We start from the raw sequence: 21,036 nt of genomic DNA, 5'->3' as shown, positions 1-21,036 counted from the left end.
AAATAAGTCTGGCGTACCTACAGCATCCTCTACTAAACAATAATTTATCAACTAAACAATACATTTATGTAAATATTTTATATAAATATTTATACATAAAATATACTAGTATATACAAAATAATGCAAGATATTATGCATACATAAATGTATTTTTTAAATGTAAATTTGTGTATTTTAGGCATGTTAATTATGCCTTCTTCAAAACTTTCAGCTAATAACAAAAGCAGAGACGTGGTCTTTTCATAAGTAAGGTTTATTTCATTTGTCACTGTAAAACACACATATTTGGCTTTCTTGATCATATAATTAAACACAAAACATTCACAAATCACTTTCTTTTTTAAAACGGATTTGCACACTTTTACCGTACATTGAACTAGTGTGACTTTTAGGAATTTGCTGCATTCATGAATCATAGCAATAAAATAAAACTGTTTAATCTCCCAACATTCTGAAAATGACAATCCATCCCAGATTACTTTTTTCTAATTATAGTTCCAGAAAAAAGCTGAGGGGTTTACCTTCTCTTAACAATTAATGTTTACATTCTGTGTTTAGTACAGTGTGTGTTAAGCAGTTTATTGTTCCTAAGGGTTCAAATACTTTTTTCCTGCAAATTCAGTATTTAGTCATAATTTCTGGTTTTGCTACCCTTATTTGACAAGCCCTAGTAAATTTACACTTTTATACTTTCTGCAATCACCAAATTGATAAACATGTTCAACCATTTGCAATATTTAAATCAAAATACATAAAACTATCACTTTAAAAAACAACTATAAAATAGGGCACAATGTACTGTAATAATTCTGTAGTTTTACCTGTAGATTCAATTTTTCACTTCATTGTGTTGTATGTTAGGGTTAACAGAAATGTCCATGAATAACTGGATAATGTCCGTGTAATAGACTGCCAGTACTGTTATTGTCTGTTATTTTACAGATTTATTTTTACAGTGATCAGTAGCTGATGCTCTTATCTATCCAACTCACTACTGAGTATGACAAAGGCCACCGTATATGAAATTAGGCACTGATAGTGAAAAGTTTTAAGTGATAATTATACTGTGGAAGAATTGAGCACGCCACTATATGCTGACGTAAATTGTGAAAGCAATGGTAGTTGAGTGAATTTTTCTCAATTCAGGAATAATTCAGAGGTGCAAAATCTTTCATATTGTAGATTTAACACTACCACACAAAACAGATTTAAACCTAACATTAATGTTATTGAATTTCAGTGTACCTACTGTTTTAGCTGGAATATAAGTGACATGCATGTGAAAGTTATCTATATTTTAAAAGCCTATACATGAAGGAGATTAAAATATTTTCCAGGCCTTAGATTCATTGAATTATAGGATGCAGAACAAAGTGATACTAAAATTCACAACATTTTTGGCTTGTCACAGATAAAGAATAATAAATTGCTTTCTTTCAGCTTATTTGATTTATTTTTATTTCCAGACTGATTTCCATTTCAGATCAACTGACTAGCAGAATACATCAAATGAGTTGGGCTCATTTTGTTTATTTGGCAGGTTTTCATTTCATGAGACCGTGGATCTGGTGGGAAAAGAATTTACTTGGATAACAAGTGAGATGGGATTGTAAAGGTCAAAGGTGTCGACGGAGTTAAAGGTCACTTTCTCCGTAGAGGGCAGTGGAGAAGGCCGTGTAGTCCAGGGCTCCAGGCAGGGCTCCAGGGCCAGAGTATGGGGGCATCCTGCTGATGCAGTACTCTGCCTGGTCTGGAGGGAGTTCTCTCCTTAACTCATCTGCCAGAATATATGGCTGTACAAGATAAACAGTAAACAACAAATAATGAATATGGAATGAATAGGTGAGCTATTTCAGGAACAAAAGGTTGTTCTGAGAAACTTTGAGCTTAAGTAAACAATATACCACACACACACACACACACACACACACACACATACACACCTTGTCTGCAGCAAGGATCCTGAAAGAAGCGATGACCTGTTCAGCTGTGTCTGTGTCTGCTGTCTCTCTGGTCATGAAGTCAATGAAGGACTGGAACGACACAACGCCTGAAGTGTTTGGATCAACCAGCATCATTATCCGAGCAAACTCCACTTCACCCTGGAACACACACACACACACACAAACACACATATATATAAACTGGTAGAAGTATATATATATATATATATATATATATATATATATATATATATATATATATATATATATATATATATATATATATATATATATATATATATATATATATATATATAGTTCTACCAGTTTAAAACTCCTAAATAAATGTAATCCTTAATAAATTAAATAAATGCATTTGACAAACAAAACTGTATAAATAATGGAATATATTATATTTGTATTAATTTATTTATATTAATTAATAAATTATTTGATATAATTGTGTACTCTACAAATTTTTCTTACACTATAGGCAAAATAGTTGGTTCTTGTTTTAAGCATTAAGCTTTAAATTCCCTTTTACTTTCAAATAAAAACGAGCAAAATAAAAAATAATAATAATTGCAAATAACTGTAAAATAAATGTATTTTGCAGTAAACCTTATTTAAAGGGTTACTTCAGCAATTAGCATATGGCTTTGTATCAGTAAAAAACCCTGGAGAATATTCAAATGATCGTGCCCCCCAGCCAGTAGAGGGAGCTATTTCTGCATGTTTTCAACCCGCATGGATGGGAGATCACACTCACAGCTCAGCTCTCGCAGCTGCAGGCATTCATGTAAACGAAGCGGCAGAGCAAAGTGAGTGTTTCAACTTCTCAAATTAATTACTATGAAAGTTAAGCTTCCAAAGGCATGAACTGAAAACGTGTCAGACTGAACATGCGCTGTGAATGGCCATACCAGATCATAACCCATCGAGATCAGACAGGCCCTAAAGTCATCAGAATCCATTGCCCTATTCTTCTTCTGCATGGGAAAGTTTAAAGGACAAAGAGTAGGGAAAGAGACAGCACCTAACACAGAGACACACAGATGTACACACAAAGAGACAGCACACAACCACAGACGGAAAAAAACACAAGAGAGGTACATCAGAACTATATTCTGCTGCCCAGGGAATGCATATCATTTGCATATATAATGCAAAAATGCAAATAACTACATTTACTACATTTCTTACTTTCTATGCAAAGAACTACATTTTGGGGTCAAGAGTTAGAGGTCATTTTGGTTAGTACCTGTTTGTCATTTCCTAAATGCCCAAGACTGATCAGACATGCTTTAAACTCATCAGGCCTGAGTTTACCCCTCTCTTCCTGAGAGCAGGGCGTTAATAGAAAATAAAGTAAAGTAAAATCTGATTAATAAAAAAGATAACACGCCTCAACAATTCTTCATACAGTATACATTTTTCCAAAAAAAGAGAAAATATCCTTTTGTTAGCTTTATTATTTTTAAGTGTATTTTAGCTTAAATTGCATTAGTAGTCTAGTAGTATATTTACTTTACAATTATTATTATTTTACTGAATGTTTACTTTAAATTTCTTCCAGTTATTGAGCAACCTAAAGTAAATTAAAAAGATAATTACCACTCTTGCCTTGTGAAGTCTCTGAGGAAGTTAATGCGTAAAATAAAGCAAATATGACATGAATATGTCTCAGTTGAAATGAGAGAGATTTACAGATGTTTGTATAATTCTCAGTCTAAAATGAGAGGTGTTTAGTTTAGTTAGGATGATTCAATAGCGATTAGTATAGCATTCCTTCAACAAGACACACTACTGTACGTAAAGGCTGAGTACAGCACCCGATCAAAGTGGTTGAAAGAGGATCGGAATTCATTCATCTGCTCCTGGCTGATGCCTTTTGCATCACGTGTCAGAATTTGAGTCTCGATTTCATTAATAGTGCGAGCGATCGTAGTTAAAAGGAGCTCCCAGCCAACACGAATATGCTGCAGAGGAAAGAAAAATAACTGCTTTTAAAACCAGGATCAAGACATAAATCAAATATGATGTGTCAGATATAAATTTCTATTTACACTACATTCACAAATTTGTGGTTGGTAAGACCTTCTGATATTTTTGAAAGTCTCTTATGCTCATCAAGGCTGCATTTACTTGATCAAACAGATAGAAAACAATTAGAAATCCTTTGTAACTTTTTTCTTCGATCAATTTGATCAAAATGTATTCTTTTTTTTTCAGTCTTACCAATCCCAAAAGTTTACCATAGTTTTCACTACTGTAGGTTTAAAAATGTTTTACTGATTATGAGCATGAATGTGTAATATATGTGTATGTGTACCTCCATAGTGTAGTTTGTGTGTTTGTTGTCAAAGATAAGTGACTCCTGGATAACTTGGTGGTCTCCCTCCAATCTGTCTATGTTGTGTTTGTAGCTGACGATCACATGCTCATACTGCTTCAGCTGGGTCATCTGATCCTCCAGAGTCCCTTCCATCGCCATAGAACAACGACCAATTTCCTGATAGATAGATAGATAGATAGATAGATAGATAGATAGATAGATAGATAGATAGATAGATAGATAGATAGATAGATAGATAGATAGATAGATAGATAGATAGATAGATAGATAGATAGATAGATAGATAGATAGATAGATAGATAGATAGATAGACAGACAGACAGACAGACAGACAGACAGACAGACAGACAGACAGACAGGCAGACAGACAGACAGAGACAGAAAGACAGACAGACAGACAGACAGATAGATAGATAGATAGATAGATAGATAGATAGATAGATAGATAGATAGATAGATTGATAGATAGATAGACAGCCACCCACCTCCATCCTGGTCTGTATCCACGGTCCGATGAGGTTGGCTTGGGCAGCAAATTGGCGTCTGAGCCTTTCGTTAGCATGCTGCCGCGCTAACTCCTCCTGCAGTGCACTGTCACGCTGGGGAACCAGCTTCTTCACCTGAGGACACACACACATCCTGATCATGTTTTGAAGATTATAGAAATTGATTGGAATGGCTTAGAATTCTAAGGGCTGTGTTTTTAACCTTGTCCCACTTGATGGCAATCTCTTCTGGAGTTATGGTGCTGTAGGGGTTGGTAAGATCTCCACGGATGCCATAATTCTGGGAGATCTTCAGGACTTCCTGCTGAATGCCAAGGATCGCTTGCCTCTCTCCATCTGCCTCAGGAAGTGTGGCCTTAAACTGCTCATGAGCAGCTATCAGAGTCTACACACAATGGATTACTCAGGGTTTTTGTTTGTTTGTTTTAATACATTACCTTTCAAAAGTTTGAGATAAAAAATATTTTTGTGAAAGAAGTGAATACTTTTATTCGTTAAGGATGCGTTCAATTTACCAAAAGTGACCAAAAGTTGTTACAAAAAATATATATTTAGAAATAAATGCTTTTGTTCATCAAAGAATCCTGCAAAAACAATCTATCACAGCTTCTACAAAAATATCAAGCAGCACAACTGTTTTCAACATTGATAATCATAAGAAATGCTTCTTGCATCAAATCCGCATATTAGATTTCTGAAGGATCATGTGACACTGAAGACTGGAGTAATGATGCTGAAAATTCAGCTTTGCATCACAAGAATAAATAACATTATTATTTAACATATTTAAATTAAAATGTTAAAATAGAAAACAGTTATTTATAATTGTAATGTTATATTACCACAATATAACCGTTTTAAAGTATTTTGGAAAAATAAATGCAGTATTGTTGAGCATAAGTGACTTCTTTCATAATTGTCAACAACAACAAAAAATAATCTTATTGACCCCAAACCAGTATATATAGTATATATGACTAAAATACTTTACAAGTCAATGCCTACTAGTCTGTTTCTTTAAGTAGTTGTGTGTACCTGGACCTCTTCAATGGTGTGCACTATGAACATATCCTGCAAGTCTTCCATGGCTCCTTCCATCCAGTTATTAAAGGGTGCGGATCTCTTTGCATATTCCAGAAACAACTGCTCCACCGTCTCCAAAAGTTTCTCTGTTCTCTGCAGAAATTAAACACAGATTCAAACCATTTTGCTTTTTTAATATATTGATTCATCTAAAATATTGTAGTACAAAACAGGTTTGGACACAGAGCATACCTCTAAAGCCTCTCTGCGTTTCTGGGTGAGTGTGCCCAGTTGGTCCCAGAGATCACAAATGCTTTGACACCTTTGATTCACTGATGCAACATCATGATAGTCCAGCTCACTTTAAGATAGAACAGATAGAGAGAGAAACATTAGGCCACAATATTGCATTCGCTATTCAGTCTCTCCCCCTCTAGTGGTTATCAGATGTAGCACTCACTAACTTCAGATGGATGCGGAATTTTCTACACTTCAGTAACATTTTTTACTGTCTTTGGTACTGAACCTGTACGACTGCTGTTATGATTGGCTAATTACATTTCAAACAGTTTATTTCTGTGTCCCAATGAATGTTAGTATGCTAATCATCATAAGTATGCTCCATACTTATTGGTAATATCACCCTGTACTAATTGAGACAACATCAAGGTCAGAAGCTGTCAGTCACTTACTAAATACATGCACATTAACACACACTCATATTTTAAACAGGCCTGCAGAGAGATAATGAATGCTAAAATAGAAAGCCAGTGATTCAGAACACAAGGTATGCTGAAAGTGTGATGCGTGTATATGTGTGTCTAGCGATGGATAAGCAGTGTGAGAGACATGAAGCTATCCAGACTCTGTAAAGTGATGAGAAACTGATTTTGACAGGTTAGTTACAAGAAAAAAGCACTTGTACACTACCATTCAAAAGTTTGAGGTTGGTAAGATTTGTCTCACCAGGCTCACCAAACGTATGTTCATATGTAAACGTATGTTCCTCCTGATTAAATGCATCCTTGATTAATAAAAGTATTAATTTCCTAAAAACACTAATGACCTTAAACCTATGCATCATAGTGTACAAATGAAAGTTTACACTAAATCAAATGAAGTTGACAGAAAAAAGTGAAAGTATTTTTGAGGATAAAAGGATAAAAGTCAATAAGGTCATACTTGAGTTCCTGAGCAATTGCAGCAATCTGCTCGACTCTGTCTTGGTGGGCGGAGAGGTCACTCTCAAATGCTTCATGTTTCCGCAGCAAAGCTCGAACTTCCATTAAAGATGCTGACTCGTAGTCTTTCTGACTCAACATCTCCTCCTTACCTATTATAAAACACACATAAAACATATATCAAGCATCATTTAGACTAGAGGACTCTTTTTTAATCCAGAGTGGTTAACAGTAAATTTTTAAAAGTGCAAAATGGTGATTTTTTTGTTTTTTTTGATGACACCACTTCATGTCCAGGACTCACCTGTAGCCCAGGTCTCATGGTTCGTAGCTTTCTGTCTGAATTTCTCTGCTAGATGGTCCAATCTTTCCAGTCTCCTGATCTCAGTAAGCAACCATTCCTCATAGCCCTTCTCTGCCTGTTCCAGTCCCTGCCATGCACTCGCTATGTCCTACATACAAACACACAGTTTTATAAATATATATATATATATATATATATATATATATATATATATATATATATATATATATATATATATATATATATATATATATATATATATATATATATATATATATGACTAAAATAAAAATGTTACAATAAATAAATCATACATTTAAAAATAAACATACAAAGATATATAACAACCATAAACAAAATAAATACTGAATAAAATACATATTACAATATATATTTTTTTAAATCAATCAATAAATATTAAAATAAGTAAATACAATAAACAGAAAGGCTTTTTAAAGATGCTATTCATAGTGAAAATAGTGATGTATTCTGTTTACAGCAGTTCTTTGCAATATGTTTAAATAGTAATTAAATGCTATTTATACTTCATTTTGGCAGATACATACTATTTGCACCCCAGTATTTCTTGTAAATTAATAGAATGCTATAATAACAGAGTGTAAATTATTATATTTATTAAAATTATTAAATAGATGCTGCCTAAATGGGACACTAAAAGCCCTCCCTACACCTATCCCTACCACTTACCCTACCCAATAAATACTTTTATTATTATTAAACTTTTCATTAGGCCCTTTATTTCCCCTTTTTGAGAACATTTTACACAATTCTATTAAAAGTAAATGCCTTTCTGATGTGATATGTGATGGGAAAAGAGAGAAGAGCAAGCTTCGGGAAAAAGGCGGATTCGAACCCAGGTCGATTGCGGCAAAATCTAGTTCTGTGAGCCTTACACTCTACTGATTTGCACTTGTCGTAAATAGGAGGGAAAGGGAAAGGGGAAATATAATACAACAACATTAATATAAAATTAATCAATAAATATTGAAATAAATAAACCAATATATATTAAAATAAATAAATAGACAAACAAATAGTCAATGGAATGTGCCCAATTAGAAAGCTAGTAAATGTGTTGTGTAACACAAGGATAGTTAACAAGGATAGTTAAACATGAAATGTGTGATGTGGGGACAGCTTTTAAACCATACTAAATAATGTTTTGTTTGTTTGTTTGTTTGTTTGTTTGTTTGTTTGTTTTATTTTAAAATGCAGATTTTTTTCTGTAAGGGTTAGGTTTAAGGGTAGGATTAGAGATTAGGGATAGAATGTAAAGTTTGTACAGTATAAAAAACATTATGTCTATGGAATCCTCATAAAACACAAAAACCCAACACATGTGTGTGTGTGCATGTGGGTCAAACTCTCACCGACACCATCTTGCCCTCAGAGGGCATAAACGCAGGCCGGTTGCTGATGCGGAGCTTAGTTTGCAGGGTGTTGAAGCTGATCTCCAGCTGACACTTTTCCTGCACTTTGGGAGGTTTGTGCATCCTGCGGTAATCTCGGAAATCTTCCAGCTTACGCTGCATCTCTACCATGGTCTTTTCCGCCACACGATTCTCCAGCCAGGGAATAGTTCGTCTGATCCACTCTAGCAGCTGGAGAGTAGAGGAATATTTAGGTGAAAACAGAAATGTGTGTCTGTGTGCAGTTTGTGAAGTGCATCTGATATGTCTCCTTACCTCACTAGCCAGTCTTTCATAGTCCTCCATCAACTTCTCATTTTCCTGATTCACTCCCAGGACCTTACAGATCCTGTTAGCAGCAGTTTCAGCCTGAGGGAAAGAAGCACAGTAAGAACGGAGGACGAGATAGATGTAAAGATAGTTGTTTCTCTCATTTTAGCACATGCAAAACTCAATACCTGCTCAGCTCCAGCAAACGCATGGTAGAAGCAGGATACATATGTCATAATAGCTCTCTCATCAGGCTTAGGGGTGCTCAGGATGTCTGCAGGGAATGGAAAGGAGCTAAGGAACAACTACATGAAGTGGAGGTGCCAATAGTGTGTGAGGGAAGAAAATATGAATACTACAAGGAAACAAAAGTCTGCTAAAATAGAAAACGAGGATATGCCTACATGGACTAAATGGGCCCTACACTCAGGTGTAACTAACATTTCTAGAACAAGCTAAGGGATCAGATGTACCTTCTGAGCCTCTGCAAAGTTGTGATAGTAACTGGAGATATACGTCATGACTGTCCTCTCATCTGGCCTGTCACTGCTAACTAGGACTGTAGACCAAAAGCCAAATTTTGTAATATTTTAAAGTTAAAAATAGGCAAATAGTTGCTTGAAATAGCCTATTTAGAATTTGCACCCAAGATTTCCTACCAAAATATACCAGCGTTTTTGAACGACTCTCTTGAATAAGTGATTAAATGGAAGCATTTTAACTTGTCACTACCTGGTGGTGTAAATGTAACCAGTACAATGTAAATGTAATTGTTATTTGAAGAGTCAAGTAAAAAAGTGATTTGCTCTATTTTGATCAATTCCTTAGACATCAGCATTTATATCCAAACTACAAACTTTTATCCCAGTACTTCTTTCTAACACAGACATTACGATACTGTGTGTGGTTGATAAGACTGTTTGTAAAGGTGTTTCATAGTTATAATGATAACTCAGGCAGCACCAATGCAGATTTGAATGTTCAGCTGAGCTTTGTCAAAAATGTGTCAAAGGTTTTTAATTGACACAGGAGAATCATTGTCATTTAGGAATGAGATTGCGATATTTTAACGCGCAGCTCTAATATGGAGTAGCCTACTGATAAATATTAGTTTACCCTCTGCATCCAGCATTTTAGGGATGTCCAGATGTTTTTCAGCAATGTCAAATGCCAGATTCAGATTACCCAGTGGATCATCCTACAGAAAGCAAAAGGTAGAGACAAGGCATAATTATTGACCAAAAAATATAAAAACAAAACTAAATCAGCATAAATCAAAATCCTTATCCATGCAAAGGTGAGTGTCAGTATTCAAGTGCCACCAGAGGAGAGGGAAAACATATTTCAAATGATAAGTTCAAATGTATCTGAAAAGGAATTAATCAAAGACTACTGAAAGATTAGTTTCCCTTTAAATACAAATGCCTTTAAATCACAAAAAATAACTACACTATAATTCAAACTTTTGGAGTCAGTAAGAAAAATGTATCTTGTATTTAGCAAAGATGCATTCAATTGATCAAATGTGACAGTAAAAACATTTGTTATAAAATACTAATTTTTGTTTATTAAAAAATCATGTGGCTCTAAATATCAGAGTAATGGCTGTTTACAATTAAGCTTTACCATCGCAAGCATAAATTACATAATAAATTACATTTAAATAGAAAAAAAATTACAATATTTCACAATATAATTGTTTTTACTGTATTTTTTTTATCAAATAAATGCAGCCTTGGTGAACATAAGAAACGTATTTTAAAAACACTATGCATCGACATATAAGCAGTAGTTAGACCAGACTAAAAAAAATAAGAGCAAAAGTGTCAGATGATGTGCATTGATATGGTTGCATGTATTCGTGGATGTGTGCGTAAGCAGGCCTGGAGATCAAGCTTTTGTTCTCTGTGTCAAAAAAAAGCTGCATTGCAGGACATAAGCAGCTGCAGGGGATCCAGAGAATCAGACTCTCCTGATACTCGTGTCCAAACTGGGACCATGGGGTCAATGCTAAACACTGGATTACCCCATTCAAGCTCACCTGGAGCCGTCAGTGACAGCTGAAAGGGATAGGCATGTCTGTGTGTGTGAGGAGTCTTTTAGTCATTCACCGTTGAACTGACTGGCCCTGGCTAAATAAATACTTGTCTGTCTGGTCCAACCAATTAAAACCATAGTGGCCTACACATGTACTCATTCACACAGACTTAGAACATGTCTGAAAAAATTTCCCATCCTGCTCATACCTCACACCCTGTTCTAAGATGAGAGTGAAGAATGGAGTACTAACATGCTACTAGAATCCAAAAGTATATCATATTTTTTTAGAAAGCATATCAGCTCTGGTGCTGCTTGTGGTATATGGATCAATTCCCAAATTCTATCCTGGGTCAGGATTATTGTAAATCTAAACAGGCCTCCGATAAAAAAGTTATGGACTGGCTTAATCTTTATTTATTACTGTTTTTGATATAAAGTATAAATGGCTGAGCATAAGTGATTTCTTTCAAAAACATTAAAAAATCTTACCGACCCCAAACTTTTGAATGGTAGATTATATGTAACTACATCAGTAAACTAAGCTAACCCAAGCTACTTGCTAACTACAGCTAAAAGTTAGCTTTTACTATCAACAAAACATCTCCATGTTTCAATCTCAGAATCTCATCCTGCTCCTATTACATTCTGCAGTTTAACTCCAACCATAAAACATGCCTAAATCAGCTAATCAAAAACTGTCCTAATCATCATAACCATCCTAAGTGGTTAGAAACATTCTTGATAAATAGCAGCTTTTAAGGAATCACACGTAGCACACATATGGCACTCTTTATGCGTTAGCATTTTGCTAAGCTAACAACTTGATACTCAAACAAGCAAATACTACTTCTTTGTATAGAGCGCTATTCTGGACGCAACTGCCACCGAAATGAATAGGAATGCTAACATATAGACTTGTCTAGGTAGATTACTACTCCTTGGTTGGCTACTCCTAAACTCTGCAGGAATTTAGATGTCCAACAGGATTGAGCATGCGTAATCTATGAAATTCATATTGTTACAGAAAACACCACATCCAACAATACCATAAACCATGTATGCTACCTTCAAGTTCTGAAAATCAATCAGTTCTGGTCTGTGTCTGTGAATAAGGCCACAGAAGGCCAGTCCATCCTTCCAGCTATTGAAGCCACAAAAGCAAAAAACAGTGGATCTCTGATCATGCATGTTATAAATAAGGTGTGAATGAAGAACAGACAAATAGTTCACTATTTCAATTTCCTCACGCACACACATACTTCAAAAAACATGTTAGACACATCTGTGCAGTGATATTATTAACAGGGAAGATTTCATATGTGGAAGACGTTATTTTACTATTGTGAATGGACTGTTAGACTAAATGTCCCAGAGGGTCAAAGGTTAATCTGGGGACACACTTGAGACCTTGTTGAGCTTGGCGTAGTCAATGAGGTCAGGCCTGTGCCTGTGGATGAGAGCGCACAGCGCCAATCCATCCTTCCAGCTTCACCAGAAAGAGAATAAGAGTCATGTTGGAATTGACATCAAAACTAAACTAAAACATAGCTAAATGTATATGTATAACAGTTTCCATTTTTTTCCTCTTACAAAACAAACCAAATACACATATTAAAAAACAAAACAATGACATGGCCTTACAACTTTTTTTGCAACCAAAAAAGTGCCTCACCTGACATGAAAGTTTTGAACATTGACATTCCTGTAGGGTGCAGTCTTTCTCTGGCACCACAGCAGAAGTCCTTCTTTGGCAGAAGTTTCTGAAAGATTATTAGGAAATCATTATATCATACACGTATGACTAAATTTGGGTTTCTGGCTCTTTTTTGCTAATTACATTTTAAAAATTACATTTTTAAACTAAATACAGTTAAAATGTTACTGATTTCAATCTGTTATGAATTCCTTTAACCAGGGGATTTATTTATTAAACTCACTATCAGAAAAATGCAATGCTTTTTTAAAACCATGTTTTCAATAAATTGTTAATTAGGAATTTAACAATTTTGTGGAATATGTGCAATCTTCTGTATGAACCTTTTGTAATTAATCAAATGATTGTTCTTTGATTTAAAATGATTTAAACAATAATAATAATAATAATAATAATAATAATAATAATAATAATTGTTTTCTGTTGTTTGTGCAGTGCAGATGTTGTGTGTCATTTTATGATTGTGACTTGTTTTCTTTACCTTCAACAGATATATCCTGGATGGCAAAGCGAAGGATGATGGTCCAAATCATTCCAAGAGTCATTTTCACATTTCCATCCACAATTTCTGCAAAAATGTGACAAAATGTCACTTAGTTAAAATCCCATACAATTTTGTATTTAAAAATATATCGGACATATGCATTTGACATTCAGAAATAATAACCTGCATCTAATAAGTTTATTATAAAAAAATATCAGCAATCCAGTTAAAAATAAAGCATACCTTCAGCTCCAATGGAGACCAGTTTCACACCTTTACTAGTGATAAAATCAAGGGCTTTGTTTACATTGGCTATCTTGTGAAAACGCATCTTTCCTCTGTCAGGCTTAGGTAACCTCTCACCTGCCAAAATACAGCATGGCATAACAAAAATTGTTTGTATAGATATCACTTTTTGTTGAAGAATTTCAGCATATCTACTTTGGATCGATATATACAAAACTGTCATATATTATACTGTAATCATTACATTCACATGCTGTAATCATTATCTAAAATGTTCACTTTGTCTGTGCTTAACATCTTCTGCTTTGAAACACACTATAAAAATGAACTTGAACTGAATTCAATTTACCTGAGATGACTTCAAGCAGCAGCATTAGTTTGAGGCCATTCCTGAAGTCTTCCTCTATGTTCTCGATCTGTGTCCCAGCTTTTCTCAGGTGAGAGTTACACCAGGCCGTGAATGTCTAGGAAACAAGTACAGTGTCATTTAACATCCGATCCTCCAACTTCACAAAAAAGACTCTTACCACAAACATGCATTCTCGCACACACATCCTATGAATTATTGGCATAGCATATGTATTCTACACCCAACATGCATGCATTTGAATGTTATATAACCGAATCCTTGCACAAAACCACAGGGTGAATAGTCTCCCTAAGCCAATTGTGTGGCAGACCAGATTTTAACAGGTTTGTTGTGATACAATTAAAGCTTTTGACACCACTTTCAGGAAAAAAACTCACTGCATGGATGACTAGAGGAACATGCCAATGAAACCCATCTGTCTATGCCAAGAGGTAGTAGTAGGAAATTATTCAAGTTCCCATAAAAATATGCGAGGGAAACAAAATGTGACTGTCAATAGCAGAGATTCTGTTATTGCTTTAGTTATCTCTGAAAGAAACTAATTATGAACAGCAAGTGTACTCAACGGAACGACACTGGCATCATAAAAATATCCCCAACACACACTTGCACTGCACACAAGCTTCTACACTTGAGTTGTACTGATGCGTTCATCCTCCAGAAATAACCAGCACTTAACTACATGTACAATATGCTGAAAACTGCCAACTGTTGTATATCGTCCTCGGCATCTGCTCTCCGGAATGACTTTTAAAGGATTTGACCGCTTAAAATTCAGGACATCACATCAGCATCTAAATTCTAGAGTGAATAACACTTTGTCAAATCAGGTTAATACTTTTATATCATTTTGGGGCAAATAGACAATAAGTATAATTTACTACTGAGCACAATGGCTTGAGAATATCTGCTTCAGGGCCTTTACTAATTTGTGTAGTGCCACAGGTAACGACACAAATTATAACGTTATACTCAACTTTATACTGTAACGCCAGGGTCCAAAATTAACACAAATTTAGAAGCAAATGAGTGTTAAAATGGGGAAATAAAATGAAATGAGGACAAAAATAAGGAACTCTTTTAAACAGTTTCATAAAGAGATGGAGACTGGTTAATCTTATGTTGATACAATGACCTGATGCGTATATCCACAAATACATAAAGATGTAGCAATAACCTCATTATTATAATAGTACTATATACTATAATATAACGTACTTTAATACTATATAGCCCAGCATACATTGGTCCAGTGGCAATGTTGTGTCCCTGACCAAAAATCAAGTAGGGTGACATAAATCGGTAAAAATATGTAACATGGAAAATTTCAAGTTCAAGAATTTGAAGTTCAACTTTCATTTTGAAACTATTTTTCAACCATGAAGAGATGTGACGGAGGGGCGTCTTTTCAATGGTCAAATGTCCAAACGTTTGCTAGTAGGGATAAATATTTATACATATTCAAAGTTAATTTTTAATTATGGGCAAATGCAAATTCTAAATAACTTGTATATGACACTCAATACTATTATGTCAAAATTACCCATTAATCAAAGAGTTTTATAAAACATTATCTGGCTGAACTGCTGCCCACTCCTAAATCACCCGCTAAACTTTGGCCATTTTTTGGCCTCAAAAGGCATCTTTGTAATCCCGGGAAGCATGCTCAGTCCTGCCACAGTCATTGCTGCGCAGATGAAAGCTTTACTGTGGACTCCAGAGTGCATTCCTGCGAGGTAAGAGTGTAAATTTAGCTGTCTCTACAGAGTGCATTTCTGATAAGGAAACTATGATGAAGTAGGCTCACATTGAGATGAGAGATATGAGAACGCGGCGCATATTAACACATTTGTTTATCGCACTGCTGCTTCGTCTAATCAAAGAGGAAAGAATTTCATTCATTCTGTAAAGCAGGGTGTGTCCACAGTAACATGCCTGTGTGGGACGTTGGTCTCTAGAAGAATAAGAAAGACTGATTAGACCCTAACATCACACATCAACAAGCACATCCATCTAACATTTTAGCCATAGCTTCCATTTATCTTAAGTTGATTTGGGAAGAACGGATCGGCTAAGTAAGTATAAATACAGTTTATTATCACCCAACTGCCTGGACAAGCAACCACATTCTATCAAATCAGCCAGGTTAAATTAAGGATTTGAATGCCGATTAAGTGGAGGCTAACTTCCACAGTTCTTACCTATTTATTAACCCACTTATGTGGTTCTAGTGTAAGGATTTAAACTGTGGATTGTTTAAATGAAGCAGAGGGTTTAAGATCCCCCTGCTTAAAACACAGACCAAATCCCACATAAGGAATCCCCATGATGTGTTAACAACACTGACAATCAAGACTGTAAAAAATAATACGCAATTTATCATGGGCCAAATCTAAAGCACGATATGAACTTCAGAATACATATCTGAAAAACACAATTGTAGACTACAAAATGGAAAAGGGAGCTGTTGGCAAAAGAATTCCCCAACGAATACAGCGGATTATGCTACTATGATGCCTTTTGGTCGTTGAGTTAAAATTAGCCCCTGCATCCATTCTAATCCCAAGGACGTCATCCTGTGTTGGGAGCATCTGTTGACAGTCCGCATTCCAATCGTATCAGCAACAGACGCACAGAGCCACGCGCTATTGTTAGTTCGGTGTACGTGTACCCGCTGCATCCATCCCGACGGCCGGAGACAAACCAGACCCCCTCAGCAGACCACCGAGACCATCGCGGGACGGGATCCAAAATAATGAATTAATAAATAATAATACAAATATATGAATTAAAAAAATATTATTAGATAGCAATAATAATCTCAAAAAGAAATCATCACAGTGATTGATGTCTTAAAGCTTCATGCAGAATTAGTTAAATGTTTGATGATATTTGTAATTATAAAGCATAAGCCTAATAATAACAATAGCTAATATTAATAAAAGGAAAGTGCATGTTTTTATTCTTTGGTGTTTTGGGACAAAAACTTTCTCTTACCTTTCGTTGTTGTTTTTCCCATGCTGGATCCAGCAGTAAATCCCGGTCCCATTCATCCTCCTGCAACATGTACTCGTCCGGTTCATATCCATTATCATATGGCACTGAAAGCTCAATCTGATTCATCGTGTAACCGTTGTATTCTCTAATTTGATGCGTAACTTGTGCTGTTTGTCTTCTGAGTTTTTAATGTAACTGGACTATTTAATGTATCGGGTGTCTCTCTTTCGTTCGTGTTGGTTTCCAGTCTCGCGGCCGCGGTGCTCGAGCAGTGACAGCAATGAGAGGAGCGACTGTCAATTAGTACTGATGGGTCACATGACTCGCTGTCCTGCCACCCGCGGTAACCTTACCGAACCTTACCCCTCACAAACGTTATTTTAACACAAATATCCGTTATCATTTCGTTAAACAAATGTCAGTCACACGTAAAAAACTTAAACCTACAACATCATATAGCAACTAACGTACGTGTCAACTACTGTAATTATCATTAGAGTTGGCATATTAGTAGACTAGGTTTTACGGTTTAGGTTAGAAAAATAACTTCACATGTAGCCTTCTGCAACAGAATTACTGTTGGGGGATCATCAAAAAAAAAGTGTTAGAAAATGCAGAGTGGTGCAGGTATGACTTTGTGTCTTGTGGTGAACACAAGCTCAAGACACTTTCATATTTTAGGCTAACGTAACTTAGTTTTTATGAGGATCTATTGACAGAAATGCAATATCAATGTTTAGTGGAGACCGTACCGTTATGTTTTTATTACCTTGGAATGAGACATACACTGCATTTCCCCTTAAACCGGGTGCACACTGTGCGATTTTGGCCACGATTTGGCCGTCTGGGACAAATTTAGCAAATCCTAAAAGATTCCTCAGATCCTAGGCTAAAATCTGACGTCTTTGGTCGTTAGTTTGACATGTTCACCGGCAGCCGATTAATGAGCGCTGCGATCAAATTTTACCTCAGACGAAATTCTGGCAGTGTCAGAAGATTTGGCACACAATCCTGCAGTGTGACTTCTCCTACGACGACAGTCAAATATCTCCGTTTTTCAAGACAAACTATGACCAAAACGAGAGCTAGAGATTTCTTTGTAGCCAGCATTTCAGTCCCGCGTGTAATTCAGCTCACTGTCACTGAACGCGTCATTCATTGATGATATAAAACTCCGGGTGAGTTTTCTTGCGCGCGTCCGTTTTTAGCCGCCTTAACTATCGTGCAGTCTGACATTAATGTCAACTGAGATCTTACAGTGTGACATGGCGATCATGTTCGTACAGTCTGACAAGGGACATTCGCAAAGGATTTTGAAAAATCGCACAGTGTGCAGGACCCATTACAGTGAAAACCGTCATTTTGCACCGTCATGATTCTACAGGCCCTAAACAGAAAAACTTCTCTACTGCTTAACTGCTAGCGTTCACCCTCTGCTCCCTCAGACGATCTTTTTTGTCCTGTGTCGGCCCCCGTAGCTTGTCTCTGTGTGCTTTGAAAAGGAGGGGTGTGTGCGTTGGAGGGTTGCACAACCTCACTGCTAGATGCCGCTATTCACACACTGCAACTTTAAACTTCATCTTGACGAAGAGAGGTAAGATCCATAGACAGTAAAAGAAATGGACACAGCGACCCCATTGACGTCTACGGCGAAATAATGAAGTCAACCTAGGGGCACTCACTTCCTGATGGCTGAGCGAACTGCGCAGGCTCAGACTGAGCTTGACGACGTAGATGTGACGTGAGCCTCCTGTCTGACAGCTGTGAGTCTTCTAGTAGATGTGGAAAGTGAAATCTGAATCACGTTGTTTAAATATTTTCTCCCGTTGCTTTTGGCTCACTATGGGCTTCTCCCCATTTTTCCCCCTTGACTTTATCAGACTAGTCTCCAGGACATGTCTCCACGTCCCCCCGACTGCCTCATAGACAGTAAAAGATTTGTTGGGAGCGTCTCCTCAGGTCTGTACGGTAATTTCTCAACTGTGCGACAGGGTCGCGTTGGTTATGACGCAATCGTTAGCCTATTTTTACAAAAACAGCTTCTGCGGGGCGATAGTGTAAGATACAAGGTAATGGAGCCTTTTATACATTGTCGTGTTTCTTTAGAAATAAACAATGGACAAATGGAGTCTTTAAACGTCTCAGATGTAAAGTTATTCACTGTCAAAGTGACTCAAAAATGAATGGGAGTCAATGGGATGCTAACAGCAGGTGATGGCTTGGTTAGCAATGGCAGCCCCTAGGGGTGGAACGCTTTCCGAGCGCTAGATTACCCCCTTGGTAAGATCAGTCCGCTTTTACAGCTTCGTTGTGATTATATTGTGATTCGTGCTCTTATAAACTAAAACTAGTCTAACTCAAACGTTCTGGGAAAATGTTTTGAGATAAAAACTGAAAGAGTTGTTGGAAGCTTACAGCATTGAAGTCGATGTGGTAACGTTAGTTTGTTTATAGATTAGCTTTTTACTTCTGTCATCTGCATTTAGGCTTCACAAATCATAAAAGTTGTGTTCATCTGTAAAAGTATCATACATTTGTTGATCACAGTGGTTGTTTTTGCACTAATCCAAAAGCCTATGGAAAAATCCTATTGGGTTTGTGTCGAGGTCAGTGTGACTAAATTCCGTTTGACGGTTGGCTAAAGTGACGTCATACCTATTAATGATTAGTAGTTGGCAGTTGCAGTTACTTATAATTAGTAGAATGTCTAGGTGCTGTAGTTTGTTTGTTTGTTTGTCTTTTTGCTTATTTTGCTTAGTCGTATGCTAGATGCTCGGATGGAGCATCACTGAATGGCTTAAACCATCATGATGGCATAATGTGCATTTAACGTTATACAACTGTTATAAAGGACTGTCATGTGAACTTTGGCGCCATCGCTAGACAACTCCTCTAAAAGAGGAAATGTGTTTCATCTGGAAGCTTCGAGTGCGGAGAGCTTCTCCACAGATTATTGTCGAGTTTTATGCGTGCAGTTAAAAACCACACAAACTTGCACCGGAGAATAAATGTTACAGAAGAAATATCAGAGTCCTTATTGCATTCTAACTGGATGTGCCATAGTGATTGCAACCAATTACAACCAGACAATTTAAGTACTCCACCACAACAACAATAACAAAATAATGCATTGACATAAAAAGGAAATTTACAGATATTTCTGTACTTTTACTTAAGTAAAAATCTGTACAACTTTCACTTGTAACAGAGTAATATTTGACCAGTAGTACTTTTACTCAAGTAATGGGGTTCGGTACTTTGTCCACCTCTGAAAAATAGTTACTGTTACATAATTATTATTACAATTTCAAACAGTTTTCTATGTGAATATAAAATGCAATTTATTCCTTTGATGGCAAAGCTGAATCATTACTCCAGTCTTCAGTGTCCCACGATCCTTCAGAAACCATACTAATATGAGGATTTTATGCTCAAGAAACTTTTCTGATTATTATCAATGTTGAAAACAACTTTGCTGAAAAATACTTTTGAGTAAACCATGTGAACAGTGTAAACAGTTTCCTTATTCAATGTATAGAGCACAAATCTCATTTGAATTTGAATCCCCTGAATTCATCCCTATATGATCCTATAGCAAAGGGTTTGTAATTTGTGTAATATGCAAGATGTCGGCTGTATAAGTTGTGTGGGGTGGCAAAACCTTTATTACTTTAATTAGGGTAGTAGAAAAAAAGGAAGGGAATCAGAAAAAAATAATGATTACACTACAGTCCACGAAGTGGAGCTATGCACACATAACGCAAATAAACTTAAGAATGCAGAGTACAGTAATAATAAAAAGATTCCCCGCAATATGCTTTTTGAACAATCTCATTACACTGGAGAACATGAGCATCAGTTGCTGTCGTAATAACAAAATGGATCTACAAATTCTAATATAATCTTTAAATCAATTCATGTTAATTTTTTAATTAAACTGTTCACTTAAATTGTTATACAGATAATATAATTACCAGAATATGAATTGTCCAATCAGACATTTTTTGTTTCTTAAAAATCAACCTCTGAATGAATGAAGTCACCAGCTAATAGAATTGTAAATTATCCAGAATTTAACTGTGCAAGAGTGCAAGTTGTGGACCTCATTCATTTTTAACACATCTCACTTTTTTTTTTACAAAATGAGGCAAAAAAAAAGACAACTAAAAA

At 36.0% G+C, this 21,036-nt stretch overlaps 1 protein-coding gene across 2 annotated transcripts; it reads right to left on the bottom strand.

The window, feature by feature from the left end:
- Positions 1–237: 237 nt before the first annotated feature.
- On the bottom strand, positions 238–17,153 carry actn2b (actinin, alpha 2b). 2 transcript variants are annotated; one of them, XM_067455681.1, is made up of 22 exons: positions 16,867–17,153; positions 13,849–13,963; positions 13,497–13,616; positions 13,251–13,337; positions 12,728–12,815; positions 12,463–12,541; positions 10,132–10,213; positions 9,204–9,289; positions 9,022–9,114; positions 8,707–8,937; positions 7,316–7,463; positions 7,013–7,163; positions 6,083–6,191; positions 5,843–5,983; positions 5,010–5,192; positions 4,787–4,921; positions 4,278–4,457; positions 3,778–3,924; positions 3,207–3,284; positions 2,869–2,934; positions 1,946–2,104; positions 238–1,795 (listed from the first exon to the last, which is right to left on the bottom strand). In XM_067455681.1, the coding sequence occupies exons 1-22, from the start codon at positions 16,990–16,992 to the stop codon at positions 1,637–1,639; spliced, it is 2,763 nt and encodes a 920-aa protein (XP_067311782.1). In that variant the 5' UTR covers positions 16,993–17,153; the 3' UTR covers positions 238–1,636. The 2 variants fall into 2 exon arrangements, with proteins under 2 accessions (XP_067311782.1, XP_067311781.1); XM_067455680.1 differs by lacking the exon at positions 3,207–3,284 and having other exon boundaries at positions 16,867–17,152.
- Positions 17,154–21,036: the final 3,883 nt, after the last annotated feature.

Source organism: Pseudorasbora parva, chromosome 10 (genome assembly GCF_024679245.1).
Source record: "Pseudorasbora parva isolate DD20220531a chromosome 10, ASM2467924v1, whole genome shotgun sequence".
Taxonomy (NCBI): domain Eukaryota; kingdom Metazoa; phylum Chordata; class Actinopteri; order Cypriniformes; family Gobionidae; genus Pseudorasbora; species Pseudorasbora parva.
The sequence above is the reverse complement of the archived record's forward strand: the minus strand, read 5'-3'. Positions and strand labels throughout refer to the sequence as shown.

Coding starts and splice junctions, on each gene's coding strand:
- actn2b (XM_067455681.1), bottom strand. CDS start 16,992: ATGAATCAGATTGAGCTTTCAGTGCCATATGATAATGGATATGAACCG. Junction 9,290..10,131: donor TAAAATGCTGGATGCAGAGG/GTAAACTAATAT, acceptor CATTCCCTGCAG/ACATCCTGAGCACCCCTAAG. Junction 4,458..4,786: donor GGATACAGACCAGGATGGAG/GTGGGTGGCTGT, acceptor TCTATCTATCAG/GAAATTGGTCGTTGTTCTAT.